The sequence below is a fragment of the Clarias gariepinus genome, chromosome 28, assembly GCF_024256425.1.
Source record: "Clarias gariepinus isolate MV-2021 ecotype Netherlands chromosome 28, CGAR_prim_01v2, whole genome shotgun sequence".
Taxonomy (NCBI): Eukaryota; Metazoa; Chordata; class Actinopteri; order Siluriformes; family Clariidae; genus Clarias; species Clarias gariepinus.
In genome coordinates, this window is record NC_071127.1 from 7,449,413 (window position 1) to 7,468,952 (window position 19,540).

Below are 19,540 nucleotides of genomic sequence, written 5' to 3' on the forward strand. Positions count from 1 at the left end.
CTTTGTGTGTGTGTGTGTGTGTGTGTGTGTGTGTGTGTGTGTCTCATTTCTCGGAAACGAACATCGCAAATATTCGTTAAAGGAGGAAGCTCGCATCACAGACGAGAAAGAGAGGCAGAGAGATAAAGAGGGAGATAGATATCGATAGATAGAGGAGGAAGAGAATCAGACAAATACAGAGGGAGAGGGAGAGAAAGAGGAAACTAGGCAGATAGATTCAGTGGGAGAGAGACGGAGAGTGTCAGCATACGGTGCAGCAGCATCACGTATACACGATCTCTCCCAGTTCTCCCTCCTGCCCCACTCTGACAAACTGCTCCTCTTGTTAGGGGAAAAGGAACGAGAGCTATGTTCTAGCAGGACAGTACGTATCTGCCTGTTACAACCTGAGAGACTGTGAGTAACAGACGAAAACACACACATCTCTGAATGACTCACACATTCATCTTCTATACCACTTATCCTGTGTACAGGGTCACGGGGTCCTGGAGCCAGTCCCTTGGGGCTTAGGGCATAAGACATGTGCCAATCCAAATGCACACACACACACACACACACTTACACTACAGGCAATTTGGGAATGTCAATTAACCTAATCTGCATGTCTTTGGACTGTGGGAGGAAACTGGAGTACTCAGAGAAAACACCAACGCACGAGGAGGGAATCGAACCTTCGACCCTGGATGCACGAGGTTACAATGCTCACCGTTCTGACTTATTTCATTGTATTTTTGGTCTGTTTTGATTATTATTAAGGATGCCAATCTGTAAATGTTTGTATTGTAAGCTAAGTGTTCTATATTTAATAACAGTTCTGCTCTTATGCAATGCTTTAGCAATACTGTACACATGTGGTCAAAGAGAGGAGAGACAGAGACGGAGTCAGAAAGAGACCTGGGAAAGAGAGAGAGATCGGACAAATTACATCAGATAACTTAAAATGAGAAGCAACTCGAATACTACAGCCGCATTGCATCCTGGGACTTTGAGTCCAGCATTCGCACTCCAGCGTCTCCTCTACGCCTGGGCAACCAGGAAAATCATAGATTTAAACAGATTTCTACTACTCTGATATAAACGCTTGTCCAGTGCTTCAGCGTGGAGTTGTCCTTAAAGCGTCTACATCTCTGACCCACGATGTGTTGTGTCATTTTGTGAGACAAGGAATCACACACTATTGTTTATTCGTTGTGTGGCTGCGATGCTGCCACTGTAACACAACAGAGTCACTTACTATTAATGTTAATGATATCAGACCTTAGCGTGTGCCTACACACAGGCTGTGTCTCAGTCTGTCTATCTATCTATCTATCTTAAACTGTTGTTGTTAAACTGATCACATGATTTCACACCAGGAAACCCACTAAGCGTGGGGAGAACACACAAACTCCATGCACACGGATTGGAGACGAGATTCGAACCCCCGGCCCTGGAGGCGTGAGGCGACAACGTGCTGCCCACTACCACAACATGCTGCCAAATCTGCCCACTTCCACACGAAATACTTGTTTACATAAAACTGTAAGAGTAGTGATAATGTGATGTGATGTTTGTTATTGGAGTTTTGAGACGGAGCCGTGTTAGGATATATTTAACCCCAAGATCACTAGTGACTGTTGGAATATACACCGAGAGTATAGTATAAAGAAAGTGTGTGTGTGTGTGTGTGTGTGTGTGTGTAAGTTGTGTATACGAGTGTATCAGGTCTTTAAATCATCTCAGTGTCAAATTTTAGGATGGACGTTTATTGATGGACAGTTATCTACAAATTGTGTTCTTAACTAACACACACACACATACACACGTATGAAGAAACATGAGCATGTGTAGAGTCCGGATGATGTGGACAGGGTGCCAATACTTTGTGCATGGATCAGAAAAGCTCCAAAAGCAAAACGCGCATGCGCAAAATGGCGTAGCTGGCCCTGATAAACTTGCAGTTTCAGACACGGTCCAAAAGGGGGGGGGAAATGTGTTTGTGTGCCCTCTAGTGGACACATAATTCATTACAAGGATTTCTTCCAGTGTTCTAAACCTGCAGTTTCAGACACTGTCCGAATAAATGTGTTTGTGTGCCCTCTAGTGGACACATAATTAATTACAAGGATTTCTTCCAGTGTTCTAAACCTGCAGTTTCAGACACTGTCCGAATAAATGTGTTTGTGTGCCCTCTAGTGGACACATAATTAATTACAAGGATTTCTCCCAGTGTTCTAAACCAGCAGTTTCAGACATTGTCCGAATAAATGTGTTTGTCTGCCCTCTAGTGGACAAATGATTCATTACAAAGATTTCTCCTAGTGTTCTAAACCTGCAGTTTCAGACACTGTTCGAATAAATGTGTTTGTGTGCCCTCTAGTGGACACATGATTCATTACAAGCTTTTCCTCGCATGTTAAACTTTACTGTAACTAAAAGACTCTGAAGTTTCTGCTAACTGTAACACACTTTACTATGTCCTTCTCAGTGATTTTACCTTCAAAACAAAGCTTCACTCTGAAGTTAATTATATATATTTATATTGAAATATTAGTGATGTCATTAGTGATGTATTTGTGAAAGCTTCATCACTCACTCACTTTTTTTGCAACTTAAACTCAATGAGAAATCTAACACAGAAGTAGTACAGACATTAGTGCATACATCGGACCCAAAGTCCCAGAATGAAATTCTGCAGGTCGTTTAGGCTGTACTAGGTTAAGTGAGACACGGTTCAGCTAGGTAATGATTTGTGACATCACATGAGAGATGATTCTGATGAAGGTTAAAGCTTTGAAAGCTGATCTAACAAGACTAGAACACCAAAGCACCGCTGGAACACCTAATTTAGGGTTAAAATGAAGAAAGGACTCAAATCCCATGTGCAAGGAGATGCATGGCATTGTGGGTAATAAGAAACACCATTAACCGAAGAGTCAGGCTGATAAAGAAGACTAAACAACAAAGGCAATTTCATAAAAAAAATAATAATAAATAAAAGTAAAAATCTGGTCCTGCATCAAAGATCTCATGTTCATCAAGACGTTTATTATCTCATTAAATCAATCAATCATTTATTTTCTTAAAAACCAAATTGGTGTTATTTCTTGGTGGAATTAAACTGCTGTTTATTTTTAAAAGAGCACTTTGTCGTGCTTAAGGTCAAGGCGTACATCAATTCTAATCTAGTTTAGATCACACCTTGAACAAGAAAAAAAAAGTTTTATCAAGTTTAACAAAAATTAAAGGTCTGCTTGTCAGGTTTGTTTGTCTGCCAGAAAAAAAAGTTGCTCAGCTCCACCCCTTTTTCTTTAACGGGTGCCTAATATGGAAAAATCGCCTTTGAGTCACTTTGAGTCATTCAGAAGGTTTTTCGAGTGTTCGTGTACACACAAACAACATTTGTCTTTTAGACTTATTAGATTTCCCCCTAATGTGACCTCATACAGTAAAAGAAGAGCCCCTCCCTCAGCTTTATACTCAGCTCTGCTGTTCTCTGGAGGGGCGTGGCTCAGGAGAATCTCATTCACATAAACACTAAAATGGCGCTTTGGGAGGAGGAGCGAAATAAAGTGAGTTTGAGTACATTTCAGCTGAAATGTTACGAACGAGTTCTATTCCGAGAGAACGTCTATAAGTCGAATTTGTTCTTAAGTCTGACAGAGTGAGTCTAATATGCCTTTGACACGAATATAAAATAGCATACCAAAAAAATATATATTAAAAAAAGCATACCAATGCACTTGACTTAATCTCTGTCCTCTTTCCCCACACTGCCATCATGTGGCCAAAAAACTGCCTCTAAGGAGTACTTAATGTCAGTGGTGTCTTTGCTCCTTTAAATCGAGAGGGGAATCCCAGACATCATTTTCGCTCAGATCTGTTTTCCACTGTATTGGACTGTGAACTCTGTTTTGTTGAGGATTTTAGGATGTTGTTGAGTAAATCATAGATTATTCACCATCAGGACAGCTTTACAGGACAGACATTTTCTATCATCGTGCTCCTGGACTGATTCATTGAAACCGGTAAGGCTGACTCATTTCTCCCGCATACGCACACACACACACACACACACACACACACACATACATGCATACAATATGCCGGACTTTAAACATTTTATACATTTACTTGCACACCGAAAATATCATATATGATTGTAAATATTGGTATCTGGTGCACTGATTTTTATGAGGTACTTCCGTGATTTGTTCGCATCTACGAATTTTCATAAAACTTCAATCCGTTCGTATCTGTGGAAATTCGTAACTTGAATGTTCGTATGTCGGGGATGACCTGTATATTTTAAACAGGGAAAGGAGGAGATATGACAGTGTAACAGTGCATGGGACAAAAAACACTCCCAGCTAACTTTAACTAGATGTGTTTTATTTAGTTTTTCACTCTGGATTTAACTATTTAACATAAACCAAAACATTTTTTTAAAAAGAACATAAAATGAAGAAATTAAAATTCCATCAGCAGTCGATGACGTATCAGTAAACAATTTTACTGGAGAAAGAACAAAAATACAATGGATTGTGGGTTAAATTAGATGCATTAATATGTAGCTGTGTACAAGTTTTATTCAGAGCATTTATAAGTCCGAATGCCGTGCTCTCTCGAGCTGCGTGGGAAAAGATTCAAAAGTTCAGATTAATAATCTCCAGGTGAATGATTCAGTAAACAGGGCTCAAGTACACGTTCAGTGCGCCTCGTCATCTGTTTCAGAGTAACCGCTCACAGTTAAACGGGTTGTTCACGTTCAAATACAGTTATTTAACCATAATGAAGATTAATTCAGGTCTCCCTGACACGTGAAATGCAGAAATTGAAGTGCATTCAGTACAGAACTGTTAGGGGGTTAATGAGGAATTAAGACTTTCACTCGGGAAGATGTCAGCTGGGGAGCAGTAACCTCAGGCAAGAAAGGCAAGACAAAAACAACACACACACACACACACAGAAACAAATGACACATAACAGGCATGTGCTAATCATTACAACACGGCCGAGTCTGTTTAACTCTCACACTAACCGTCATGCACTGAACAAGAACTGAGCACGTGTGTGAGCTGTTAGCTTTTCAGATAGATGAATGTTTATACACACAGAGAGAGAACCGAAAATGTTGAAACGCTCAGTAAGGAGAGATGAATAAAACTGATCAAGGTTGACTTAGAACGAAAAAGAGAAGAATTCCTTTTACCATCGTCAAGCTGATTATTTTCCCAAAGCCTCTGCAGGGGTTTAATACACTCACTCACCCACTACACCGCTTATCCTATCCCAGAGGACTCGGGGCAGGAGACGGGGGACACCTGGACACTACGGGCAATTCGGAACGCTGATTAGTCTACGATGCATGTTGGAGGAACCCCACCAAGGACGGGGAGAACATGCAAACTCCATGCACACAGACCCTAGGCGAGACTAGAACCCCCGCCTCTTGAGGGTTACGCCCACTTATAGCACTTTAGCAAATATCACCATCGCCTAAACATTTCTCATCGTGGAAAAGATACGTCTTTAGACCTTTAGGATGTACAAAAATACTCAATAAATTTCTTCTTTTTTTTTCCTATTTAATTGCACTGTTGCTATGGAAACGATAACGTATTAGAACTAGCTGCTGTTACAGAAAGTAAATCGACACCTTCTGACCAATTAGAATCAAGAATTCATCAGCACTGTGGGACAGTATATAATAATACGGGCTGCACGTACAGTATATAGTGACTTTTCACACATCGTTATTAGTAATTATGTGACGTTTAAAAACTTGGATGTTTTTTATAAGCCTTATTATTATTTATTATTATGTCATTCTGGAACGTGCTATGATTACCAGCACATGTCTTATTCATATTTTAACACACACACACAAACACACAGGCAAACACGGCCTTCCTATAAGTTTCGTTTCCTCTGGGGGGTGTGACACCATCAGCACACTCTGCTCTGATTGGCCAGTCTGGGATTTTGCGCCAGTCCAGACCCGACGCCAGGTTAGGGCTTGAGTTTGAGCCAGGGGTACAGCACGGTGAGGATGGACAGGACGGACGAGGTGAGGCCGCACGCCCCCACGAATCCCGGCCCGGTGGAATAGAGCTCCAGCTTGTCCAGTGGGATGAAGAGGTCACACAGGTTCTTGAGCGTGTCCAGCAAGAGCGGGGGGTTGCTGCGGAGGACGGCAGCGAGCAAACGCAGCTGCTGCTGGAGCCTGGCCGTAACGACGGACGCGCAGGAGGATGCAGCGGAGGGGGGTAGCTCGCCGTTCTCTACTGCGCCCGAAAGGTAGGATTTGTTGCGGCGCTCACGCTCCATCAAACCGTAGATCTCATAAAGGTCGCGGGTCAGGTTCAAGATCAGCGCGAACAGGTAATACCTACAAAGAAACACAGAACGAGTGAGTGAATAGAGGAAAAGAAAAAAGGCGGCAAGAGAAGAGAAATAAAGTGATCCGACCTGAACGAACGCTGGCTCCACTTGTTCTGGTCGAGGCGAGGCAGCAGCCCCGTCTTTCCGGCCCACAGCAGGTTATCGCAGGCGAAATACATGGCTCTGTTTAGGTGTGAGACGGTGATGCAGAGACGCAGCACGCAGTCCGAGAGGTGAACCGCACGCTTCGCTGCCTCCAAAGACTCGGCTGAGTTCCCTAACCGCATCACTGAACACACGGCAACACACAAATGTTTAAAACACTGGAAAGAAAGAGGATTCGAAAGGAATAGGGGGTTTGACAGAAAGGAGGTGTGTTTGGCACTAAAGGAGGATGTTTGGAAGGAAAGAAGTTCAGGTGGATGTAGGATAAAATTGAGTCCACAAAAAAATTATTAAGAAAGTAAAAAAGTTCATTTACAAGTAAGGAAGAAAAGTATGTATGTTCACCAGGAAGTACAGAATCCAATCAGATTTGAATGTTAATTGAGTAAATTCACTAGTTATTGATGTGTTTAACTAAAGCAGCTGTACAGTGTGACTGTGTCTGTACTTCTATAGATGTAAAGTGTTACTGGAAATAATGATGAGAGCCAGGAGGACATGAGTATGTCAAAGCCAGTATGAGAGGATAGGAGCTCTAAGGTTATGAGGACATGAGTATCTGAGGACGGGGGATGCGAGGACATGAGTATGTGAGGATGGGACATGTGAGGACATGAGTATGTGAGGATGGGACATGTGAGGACATGAGTATGTGAGGATGGGACATATGAGGACATGAGTATCTGAAGACAGGGGACGCGAGGACATGAGTATGTGAGGATGGGAGACGCGAGGACATAAGTATGTAAGCATGAGGGACATGAGTATGTGAGCATGGGAGACGTGAGGACATGAGTATGTGAGGATGGGACATGTAAGGACATGAGTATGTGAGGATGGGGCATGTGAGGACATGAGTATCTAAAGACAGTGGATGCAAGGACATGAGTATCTGAAGCCGAGGGCGCAAGGACATGAATGTGTGAGCATGGGAGACGTAAGGACATGAGTATGTGAGCATGGGGGACTTAAGGACATGAGTATGTGAACATGGGGGACGTAAGGACATGAGTATGTGAATATAGGAGATGTGAGGACGTGATGATGGGAGACACGAGGACATGAGCATGCGAGTATGTAAAGATAGGTGACGTGACGACATACGTTTTCTGCTGAGACTCAGATGAGCTTCCAGCTGCTTGATGGTTGTTAAAAGCTGAGCCGCGGCTCCTCCTTTCTGCAGTGTGTATCCGAGCAGAGTGCAGGCATACTGTGCAGCCCTGTACACACACACACACACACACACACAGGTAACTGATGAGGAAGTAAATGTTACTCAGTCGCCTTGTCAGTGTTAGCTGAGAGTAATGTTACAGCTGTACAGGACTCTGATCTAGTAACCATGTTTTGTTAAACTTATTGTCTGAAGAAATGTGTCCTGGTGGATCAAACTACAGCAGTGACTAGGGATTAGGGAACAGGGAGTAGGGATTAGGGAGAGTGAATAGGGAGTATAGTACATGGAGTAAGGATTAAGGAATAGGGATTAGTGAATCAGGATTAGGGAGTATAGAATAGGGAGTAGGGAATAGGGAGTAGGGAACCCTTCAGACCCAGGGGTGTTGTATTGTACCCTAGTCCTGGTCACGTTCGTGCTGCACGTGCACTGTTCTAGTACAGCGCGCGATGTGTTTAAACCTCGTTCTACACGGAATGATGTTCGTTAGACACCGCGCGGATTCTCACCTGAACACGCGCTCTTTAGCTTGACTCTGCGCGCTGAATCTCACCCACGTCTCCATGGACACAACTCTGCCTTTCACCTCAGCTGAACCCTTTACACACTGCGCCCGCGTGCACCAACTTTACACCCACACACTCGACTAATAAACGTTGGAATCGTAACAAAACCTCTAAAAATCTTACTTCATCTGCCAATTCAGATAATATTTCGTACTTTTCGCCTGTAAACAAACTGTTCAGTTGCGCATGAGCACTAACTTCCGGGTTATGGCTACCGCGGAAGGACAAACTCGTGTCGCGCCTTAATTTTTCAAACGTAAACGTCCTAACGTTTTATTTTTTTTTAACTAATTGCTACACAGAGGTGGAGTTGTATTTTATGTAAAAGTGGTTTACAAACATAACATTGAACTTTATCATTATCCATCTTGAAACAATAAAGATATCAAACAGAAAAAGGAAGAATAACTGAAGTGGTGGAATGTATTGGCACCCTCTACTGCTTATTATATAGTCGTAAAGTCTGACAGAAAACTCAGTTTGTAAATGATTTCATTTATTGAAGCAAAAACAAGAGGGTTATGCAAGACCTATGAGTCTTTTACGTCACTCCGGATAAACTTTAGTAAACTCTTCTTTGCACCAGTACCTAAATTCAGATACGCTGAAAGGCTTTTGAGAACGAACTGGACATTCAGGGTAAATTTAGGTTACAAGGTTGCAGGATTTTGACTTGACCACTCCAAAACGTTCATTTATCATTTTTACTTTTAAATATTTAAGTCATTTGTTCCAAGTTGTGCTTTGGATCGCTGTCCAGCTGCAACACCAAACTGAGTACAGACTGATGACTAAGCATTCCCCTTGACTAAGCACATTTCTGGTAAAGAGCTGAACTCATGGTTATGAGAAGCCCTGAGACAGCAGTGCATCCCCACACCATCACAATACCACCACCACATTACAGCGTGATGGCAAATGAACCATGACCCACATCTCCATAAAAACAAAACAAAACAAAACAAAAAAAATGCAGGCCACAGAATTTTAATCCAAAAAACTTAAATGTCTATCTGTGATAGAAGTTGTTTGCTTGTTTTAAATAATTATCAATGTCTAATCAATTTATTATACAGCTTTTTCCACTTTTTTTTCTTTTGATCGCAAAAGAAAACAACAAGCTGACACTTGGAATACTTGGGAAAACTCAGCTATGTCCATTTTATTCAAGAATCTCTGATGAAAATAAATTAAGAAAAAAAATATATAGTATTCATGATCACACAATTGAAAAGAAAAAAAAATCTCACAAACATAAAAAACCCCTCTAACAATAAATGTCAAACCATTTAAATTTTACGTGTAGTAATTGCACAACATTGATAAAAACAACAACCAAAAAAAAAAAAAAAACTATAAAGGAGTCACATTTGTACGCCATTTAGAATAACACTACACCAGGAACAGCTGCTGCGTGTGAACATAAAGACCCTGGTAGAGCCGCGCAGATCGAGTAGATTTACTAATCCCTAAATGTCTTATTGCGTGCTGCGACTGCTCTCATCATGACTCTGAGACGTCTGAGACGAGTTCCAGTGTAAATCATTATCATTGTCTTTTCAACGAACGCTGATCGTTCTGGTTTCATTTTGTTAAAACTCTGAACGGTAAGAGCCAACCCGAATAATAGCGTGATCTTAGAGCTTGTAATGTTCGCTCCTGCGCTGTGTGTGTGTTGCTGCTCTACGCCAAAAATAACACTACTTTGCAAGTGAGCCTCGGGCCGAATGACTCCCTACTTCCTATTTAAGCGCACAGTGTGTGATATTGTTCCTTCTACTGTACACCATACCCTGTAGAGAGCGGTGCGACATATTAACCATGTATTACCTCCAGCCGTTTTAATGTGTCCTGCGAAACTCAGCAAAGCGAATAAAGACTAGAAAAACTAGAACCAGCATGAAAGAAAACATTACATACTCCTTTAATCTACTGCACTGTATCAACCTTCCACGTATTTGACACAACCTGTAAACTAAACCTCTTTCTCTCTCTCCCTCTCTCCCTCCACCCCTTTCTTTTCCCCATCACATGCTATAAACGCCCTAAAACTTCTAACCAAGCAAATGTAAAGCCTGAAGCTTACTCTGAGCTATATTGTCAGGGTCTGAAACTTTCATTTTCCCCACACATTTTCTTTTTGACTTCGGTGCAAATTTTTTTTTCTATTTTTTTAAAAAAAGGAAGTGCAACAAAACGTAAGTCCCCTAAAATATAACAATCATCTTTTCCAGAAAGGGCTGTTGCTACTTCTACTGATACTTTAGTCAGGGGTAGTCAGCGGTAAAGGCATTGGAGTGCTAATCAGAGGATCCCAGGTTCAAACCTCACCACCTTCAGCAAGTCCCCTAACCCTATCCGCTTCAGGGGCACTTTTATGGCTGACCCTCTGCTGACCCCAGTTACGCTGGAATATGCAAAGAAAGAATTTGTGCAATAGTGTGACAAAACTAACATGTACTTTCTAGTGTCTCTTTTTAGGGTGTTTATCGATTAATACTGTTGTTGAATTAGCTGTCTTATATGTTAGGCTTCTCCAAGTCGATTAGCAAAGCAAGCTAGCTGTCAAGTACATAGCTACACACCCTCACCGTAAATTTAATAAGACTTTCTAAATGACATCAGTGAGATTTTAAATCATATCAAATTAAAAGCATAGAAAGTGAACTTGTGAGCGGAAACTGAAAAAAACAAACACTTCAGACAACATGCACCATAGAATTAACAATAAATAGAAACAGCAAGCAAAATCCAGTGCGTCTTAACCCGATCTCCTCAATTTACCCTTTTGAACATCCGTGAGCAGTGTGATGATTGAGTGTCTTATTACGACAGAGGCGAAAAATTAAGGGCGAGTAGAGTTTAAATTGTTCTCGTTTCCTGCCACAGTGTCTGGTGGAGAAAAAAAAAACATAATGCAATTTCAGACCCTCATTCCTTCATCTCAATCCTCAACCTCATCTCCCTACCCTTCACCCTCCTCTCCGCTACCTTCTTACGTCATGCTGCTGGTTAAGAATCGGAGGTACTAGAGTTCTCCTGAAAAGTCAGCATCGAAAGCTACGCTCCCTGTAACTAATGTCAAGTTTAATACGCTTCACTAAATACAGTATTGTGAAGGATCCTCCTATAGTCCTCACATAAAAAAGATAACAGTAAGTAGCCGATATACCGTGGCTGTAAGTGTGTCCTGCACGTAGGGTTCCGGCATCTGATAAAAAATAACCAAACGGTTCGGAGTGCTTAATCGAAATAAATCAGATAATAAACTATCTAGGTTAACAGTTGACCGGACACGTCTGGAGAAGGCGGAGGTAACAGGTTTACAGACACCGCCTCCTCCTTCTCCTCCTTCTTCGTGAAGGGCGCCGGTATCCCATCAGCCACTCAGTGCTCGGAGTGCTGTTTCTTGCGGAAAGGTGCTTTAAGGCGGCTCCAGAGTGAGCGGCTGCGTCTCGTCTTTCTTTCACCGCTGCGCACCACCTCGGCCTCGCGCTGACGGATCTGTCGCACCAGGGCGGCGAAAACCTCGTCGATGTAGTAACGGAATGCCGCGGACGTCTCGAAAAACGGACACTGGAACTCCCTCGCCAGCTCCTTGCCCTCCTCAACTGACACCTGGTGAAAAAAACAACAAAAAAAAAAACATATAACAAGGAAGTTATAGAGCATAATATAAGAGCATGATCTTATAACTCCTGAATGTGAGGCATGATCAATGCTTTCATCTGTACAAACACATTTCAATATCACTCTTCTGCTTCAGTCAGCCGGGCAGGGAGCAGAGCCGTGCCCACTTCACTGGAATTTTCTTCCACACTCGTAAATGTTCCAACACTTTTATAGTTCAGGGTTATCAGTGCATTCCAGAGTTGGGAAACTTTTCAAAAACTACACTCAGTAAAACCTCTTGTATAAACCCAGCTCAGTATTCATAATGCAGACAATTTTTTTTATTATTTGGAAATAGTTTTTATCTATCCGAGGGAAAAAAAAAATAATGACCGAATAAAGCATGTTATTAAATAAAAAATTTATTTATATATTGATATATCCTATAAAATCCACTTAGGCACTAAAATTTAATTTTTTTTCCCCAATCCATGAAGTAGAACCAGCATCGAGAGGCACAGAGACCACACCTACTTCACTGTTACTCACAGACCCACTTAGCCCACGTCTCATTTACAGTAACTGATGATCACAATGAAGCGGGTGTGGCCTCTGTGACTAAAGAAGGCGTGGCTTAGGTGGTCGTCACTGTGCGTGACCTCTATAGACCTCCATGCCTCCTTCACAATATGATTGGACAGCCACAGAGGCCACACCTATTTCACCGTGATTGACAGCCACAGAGGCCACAAGTTTTTCACTGTGATTGACAAACCCTTACATCACGCCTTCTTCACTGTGAGTTACCTCCACAGGGCGTGACCTCTGTGGAGGTCACTCACTCACTTAGGCAGCGCCTTCTTCACAATGTGATTAGACAGCCACTTAGGCCACATCACCTTCACTATGATCGACAGCAGAGAGGACACGCCTCCTTCACTGTGAACAAAATCTTCACAGCCAACTTTAATGTGATTGTCAGCCCCTTAAGCCACACCCCTTCACCATGATTGACAGTCACCAAGACCGCACATCGATTAATATGTTAACTTCATATATTTGTAGTTAAAGCAAAGAAGTACTCGTTTTTTCTTTTTTAATCAAAGAGTGTGTCACTTCTCCTGCTTGTGTGTGTGTGTGAGCGAGCGAGAGAGAGTGAGTAAATGTGTGTCACCTGTCGCAGGTGTGTGAGGTCGGATTTGTTTCCCACGAGCACCACCGGCGTGTCCATGGTGCGCCGCACGCGACAGATCAGCTGTTTGAAGTGCCGAGCCTCCTGGAAGCTGCGCCGGTCCGTTATGGAGTACGAAATGATGAAGCCTTCGCCAGCGCGCATGTACTGATCACGCATGGCTGTAAATTCAGCCTGCACACACGCACACACACACACACACTTACTGTTAACTATTAGCCATGGATTATGTGGCAGGTCTGTGTACACTGTTACTATAGAAACAATAAAGTATTAGAAAACAAGTGCATTAATATAAAGCTGTGATTTTCAGCTGCACTAAAATTGATCATCACTCATAAACCTGGAATATAAAAATAAGCTTTACAGCTTTATTAAACACTTTAACCGTGTGTTTGGTTTTTAAAATTTTAGGCTGAAACCATACTGTCAACATAAAGAATATAATAATAATCGTAGCAAATTCCTTTAGAAAACGGCATTAGTGAAGCTAATCGGACATCGCTGCATGTAGACGGCCCTCATCAGGACCGTTTCAGCCCATCAGCCGTAAGACACAGCTGTGAGGATCAGACAGGTCACTCAGAGCCTGCTGAGCTACACATTACAACCGAGCCTTCTGATTATGAGAGGAGTGTGTATGAGAAAGTCTCAAGGGGTTTCAGGTCTACGGTAAAACCGAGGACACCGAGCCGGCCGTGTCGCCTACCTGTCCCGCTGTGTCCAAGATGTCCAGGTTTGCTGGCTCGTCGTCGATGCGGATCTGCGTCTTATAGGCGTCCTCTGAGAGACACAACGGCACCATGAGGACACACACATACACACACACATATATATACACACAAAATCACATCAGGCAGGATGTTCAAAACAAGGTCTAATACTAATTTTCCAATAGCTAGTGTCTTTTAGTAATGTACTGACTTACTGTAACACATTATATATAGTCATAAGTATTTGGATGCCTCTTCTCTTGCTATTGTATTGTATTTTTTTAGGTGTGTAAACAACTATGTATTTAACCGTAATAAAGCACAGACTTCCATAAGATTAGTTTAGACTCATCAAACACTTTAAGGTGCGTTTCACTTTAGGGCCGCAGGATCATTTCCCAAAAACACTCTTCCCCAAAGTCTGGTTCATGTTGATAAATGTGAACACAATCGTTCCGGCATTTCTGACATGATTGATTTGTTACTGTGCCCAGGAACTTTTTCTCCCCCTCTCCACTCACCCAACTGGCCAGCGTTCACATTGTTTTTGCGCTCCGCTCTCGGGTACGCTTACGTACCTTCACTCTCCGATACAGCAGCACCTCCTGGGTTTGTGAGCCGCCATTAAACACAATCGAAGAAAAGAACGAGGAAGTTAACCTTCGCGGTACGCCTCATATTATCGATATTTCGGGGAGAAATGTTGCGTCTTCCTTCTGTATCAGCTCTGGCTGTGTATGTCAGCAGATGAGATTGCCACATGCTACGCACACATGGAGATTTTAGAGAAGACAGACGGCACTGATGACGTCGCGTCTGAGCAGCGATCTAATCCCGTCCTCGGGTACGACTGGCTTCCATATCCGATTCGATTTGCGTCCAGGATCGCCCTGTATCGTTCCCAAGAGCACCTTTTAAAATCAGACTGGGAAACGGTTCCCGGCTGGGAAACAATTGTGTACTCAAGGTGAACTAGACTTTGGGGGTCAAGTGTTTTCTAAAACGCTCCGAAGGCCTTAATGCAAAAATCCAGACTGGGAGAAACTCTGAGGAACATGAGTTAAGTTTAAGCCTGTGTGTGATGCGGTAATACAGATATAATAATAATGACAATGAATTATTGATGAGGACTTCTGTCCTTCTGTTTGTTCTCGTGGTTTACTCTCCCACCTATAGTAGGGTCGTGATCCTCAGGGAAGCGGTGACTGATAAACTGCATGATGATTGCTGTAAAGAGAGAGAAAGAAAGAAAGAAAGAGAGAGGGAGAGAATGGTTACATAATGTGATTAAGACACTCGAGCTGTGTGAGTGCACACTCCTCATTCCCTTAATCCACTATTTTGACTCATCTCTCTCTCTCTCACACACACACACAGCACAGATCTGCGCCATTCGCACCCTTTGTCCTGTTCCCATGGAGACAGTCTGAATAAAGTAAAACACAGTGAAATTATATCTTTATCTAATAAACAACATTCACACCTTTCACCAGGTGACATTAAGTTCATCGCCATGGTGACAGAATGCCTGAGTTGGGGGGTGGTTGTCAGGCACCTCCCTGACGACCAGACGGAGCTGAAGAGCCTCTAAGCCACCGCCCAGAGTGTGTGTGTATGTATATATATAAATATAGATGTATGTGTGTGTGTGTGTGTATGGGACACTTCATACTGAAATGCATTAAAGTAACCACAGCAACGAGAGAGACAGAACGAGATAAGGAGAAAAAAATTGAGGTGATCAAACAGAAAAAAGAAAGAGATGTGTGTTAGGAGAGAGGACAAGACAGACAAGAAGAGAACGACAGTGTGTATAAACTCAATCTCATGGACACCTCTCACTCTAAACATTGTCTAAAGTCAAGGGAGCCACCGCCCTGTGTGTCCGTGTCCGTGTGTGTGTCTGTGTATGTGTGTGTGTGTGTGTGTGTGTGAGAGAGAGAGCGCGAGAGCGCAACTTATTCACTTAATCAGCAAACAATGTTAGAAGAAAAAAAGTGTAGAGAGAGGGAAACGGAGTGAAAGACACAAACAGAGAGAGATAGTTACATATAAAGACAGACAGAGAGAGCGAGAGAAAAGAGAGAGAGAGAGAGAGAGTCAGTATTTACTCACCACTTTTACCCACTCCTCCCTCGCCCAGCATTACCAGCTTGTACTCGCGGGAAAGACCGCCAACCCCCCGCGAAGACTCCATCAACACAGCTGCCACACACACACACACACACACACACACACGCAGACATATTAAGCTCACATTACATGTTTGTCAAAATGCTTTGCATTATTTAACCGGTCATTGCTAATGCTAACAAACTAGACTAGCGTTATTTTGGGTTGTTTTTTTTCTCCTAAGGAATAATCTGACAAAATCAGGAATAAAACCACGACACAAATATAACAGCTGCAAAGCTGATTGCATTATGTCTGGTGTATTGTTTTTTTCTGTTAGCTGAAAATAAACTAGAGAAATTTTAAACAGATAACGTTGATACTCGCTGACAGACGGTCCTTCATAGAGAAAGTGTGTTGTAGTGCAGTGTGGTGTAGTGCATAGAGCTTAAGGGCGTTTCACACTAGTCACAATGTACTGGACCCAAGACCACCTCTTCAAGCCTTTGTATTCTCACTGACCAAAAATAACCCAGACTTTGGGGTGAAGTGTTCTCGGAAACGATCCCGGGGTCCTGATGTAATAAACGCCCTGAAGTGATTTCAGCCAGGTTTCAACGTGGTTACACAGACATGCGTGTGAATAGTTTTCAGCGCACCTTCTGCAGAATTATAAAGGAACTAGAACATTTCACAACCTCAAATGTAAACACAAATAGATTTTTTTTAAAGATTTCTAAGTCACACAATCACAAATGAATCGCCACACAGAAGGATCCCGATAACCAACCAAATTGTGTCCCCCTTTCTAAGACGAATCTCATCTCAAAGACTGAAAAAAATTATAATTTGAGGACACCTGAAAACCTTATCCAAAAGTTAAAAAACCCTTCTATAAGGGGTCCATGGTCTTTCCTGATTCTTATTTCTTTCTACATTATAAAACAATATTGAAGGCATCAAAATTACACAATAATCTCCTTTAAACGGTTGATATTAAGACGTGTCTGCCACTTATGCTCTGTAAAGCCTTCATAACAACTCTAATCTGAGGTTTCTGAGGCTGGTGACTCTAGATTAACTTCTTTTCAGCAAAGGCTCGGGAAGGTCTTTACGAGAGCCGGTTTCATCACGACGGGATCCGCAGATACACTTGACACAATACTGTTCTGAGCAGCTGACCTTCGTGTCTGAAAATAACAACTGGCTATATTAAACGCCTTGCAAGCTGTAGCGCTACAATTTCCCCTTAAGCTTAAGGAACTAAGAAACACAAACCTGTTCCAACATGACGATACGCCTGCGCACAAAGCGAGCTCTATGAAGACATGGTGTGTTAAGAGTGTGTGGAGTGTCCTACACATCCACGCTCCAACACCTAGAGGAAAGCCTTCCCAGTAGAGTGGAGCCCGATCAACAAGTACACAAGGCTCTCATGCTCAGGTGTGCACACACTCACGAGTGTGTATACTCTGTGTGTGTGTCTGTTTACTCTCTGTGTGAATGCAAAACACGGAACGAAGAAAAGAAGCTGCGTCGCAATCGGAGAAGTGTGTCAACATGTGAGTTGACAATATATGTCCTTGTATAGTGTGTGTGTGTTTGTGTGTGTATGTCTCGACCCCAGAGACCAAATCTGGCACAAAAGAGGAAGTGAGTCATTTGGTTAAACTATTCATGTGACAATGTGATGCACACAACATTAACCTCTCTGACCGCTAAAGCTTGAACAGATCCTGATATTGCTAACGTTACTTTCTGCTGTAAGGACGGATTCAAAATAAATAAATAAATAAACAAACAAATAAATGAATACAAATAAATAATAATGCATACATTACAACATGGGTAACCTATGTGTTAACTGTTGAACATTACACAAGATTGAACATTAGACTGAATAGTGATGTTTTGTCTGTGTGTGTGTGTGTGTGTGTGTTTAAAATTGCATAACATTTTTTTCCAATATTTTAAGTACAATTATCACTTTTACAACAATTATACCATAATAAACTTCTTTTCTGAAATACTTTTCACCTCCTACATTTATTAACAACAGCATGTTCTTAAAGGGGAGGGGGAAAACAAAGAAAGGAAGAATCCCTTTAAGTACTGGAGAAGCTGGGGACGGAAATGCGCCGAGAGCTCGTTCACTCGCACGCCGACGGAACGCTTCCGTGTTCGGTGTGAGGCGGCAGGAAAGCTCGGGGATCCGAGATGCATCATAGGCCGCGGTCATTACATTAGTATCCCTTTGTTTACTTATTACATGATTCGCTTAGCCGTGTGTATCCCGGCGCATAGATATATTTTTATGATTTTTAATCATTTTAAATATATATATTCGTCGATTATGACTTTTAATGTCTTTGTGTATGAATGTATTAATAAACAAAGAGGCGACCAAAGAGATGATAATCTTATCAATTTAACTGCACGCTTTAACTACAAATTAAAAGGCAGATTTGGCTTTTTTTTTTTTTTTTTAATAAATGAATTGTTTACAAACTGAGTAAGTTGTCTGACTTCAGAAGAAACTTTTAGCAACTTTTAACCAACTGCTTCACTTTCAGACTCAAAACTAATAAACTCGTCTGTTTTTAACACTAAAACAACTTTAACAACAAGAACAAACCTACAAAAAAAACTTCTTTACATTCATTAGCGACTGAGTTTCATGAGTATTAATATTTAAAAATAATAATAATAATAATAATAATAAACCAATCTCTCACCTTTTGTCACAGTATCTCTGACGTCATTGTTAATGTAATATCAAAGCTTGTGATCATTTTTGATCAGAGTTGATAAGTGGCAAAATGCTGCCCAAGTGTAAACACACACAAACACACACTCATACACTTTCATATATACTGTACACACATACATAGGAACCATTGACGCGGGCAGCTCCACCGCTGGGTCCTAAAGCCCGAAGAGTTTTGTCCTGGGTTATACTTTAAGTATGATGAGTTGCTATCAAAAAGTTTTGAGATCAGCTCTAGTTCAAAGCTCTGTTTTTTTCACTGTAGTATGACCCTTTCGGCCGCGGAGATGACGGGCTCTTTCACTGTGAGGACTGTCGCTCTGTCTCAGGGTCGTACCCATACACCCAAGGTTCTCACCCTTGAGATGAAGGATGGGTCATCCACGGATCCTGATGGTGTTCTTGGCACCGACTTCGATGCACTGTTCCTCCTGCTCCTGGGTCAACAGCCTGGGGACGGACTTGCGCAATGTTCTCATCAGAGTCTTCCTGATCTCTCGTTATCTTCCAAAGATGTTCTTCAGGTTCTTGAAGTGCGCGTGCCACTCAAAACACCTCAAATGACTTGTTGCAGCATCACCGTAAACCTGCCGAATCGCGTTAAACGTCTCTGCGGCAGATTTTCCCAATTTCCCATAGAATTTAAGGTTCGCTCTTTGTTCTAACCTGCTGTCCATGATGAAATAGCAGACACAGTAATGTCTGTGGTCAGAATAGCACCAGTTGCACAGCCCCCGATGTACACAGGAAGATGTTTTTTGCCATCTTTTGTTGCCCCCCGTGACTGTGCGTGCAGGCTTGTGCTGCCATCTGTTGGCGTGTTACAAAACCTTTTCATACCGCCTCCTAGTTCAATCAATGTGTTTACATGCA

The 19,540-nt window shown here is 42.1% G+C and overlaps 2 protein-coding genes across 3 annotated transcripts; both read right to left on the minus strand.

The window, feature by feature from the left end:
* Positions 1-4,356: 4,356 nt before the first annotated feature.
* pex11b (peroxisomal biogenesis factor 11 beta) lies at positions 4,357-8,523 on the minus strand. The gene is made up of 4 exons (XM_053489809.1): positions 8,215-8,523; positions 7,633-7,748; positions 6,451-6,652; positions 4,357-6,370 (listed from the first exon to the last, which is right to left on the minus strand). Exons 1-4 carry the CDS (start codon positions 8,268-8,270, stop codon positions 5,992-5,994), a joined length of 753 nt encoding a protein of 250 aa, XP_053345784.1. The 5' UTR covers positions 8,271-8,523; the 3' UTR covers positions 4,357-5,991.
* Positions 8,524-9,405: 882 nt separating this feature from the next.
* rit1 (Ras-like without CAAX 1) lies at positions 9,406-18,770 on the minus strand. Of its 2 annotated transcripts, none has more exons than XM_053489810.1 (6): positions 18,636-18,770; positions 15,904-15,993; positions 14,959-15,015; positions 13,785-13,858; positions 13,058-13,249; positions 9,406-11,889 (listed from the first exon to the last, which is right to left on the minus strand). In XM_053489810.1, the coding sequence occupies exons 2-6, from the start codon at positions 15,983-15,985 to the stop codon at positions 11,659-11,661; spliced, it is 636 nt and encodes a 211-aa protein (XP_053345785.1). In that variant the 5' UTR covers positions 15,986-15,993; positions 18,636-18,770; the 3' UTR covers positions 9,406-11,658. The 2 variants fall into 2 exon arrangements, with proteins under 2 accessions (XP_053345785.1, XP_053345786.1); XM_053489811.1 differs by lacking the exon at positions 18,636-18,770 and adding an exon at positions 17,179-17,668.
* Between the last annotated feature and the right edge of the window lie 770 nt (positions 18,771-19,540).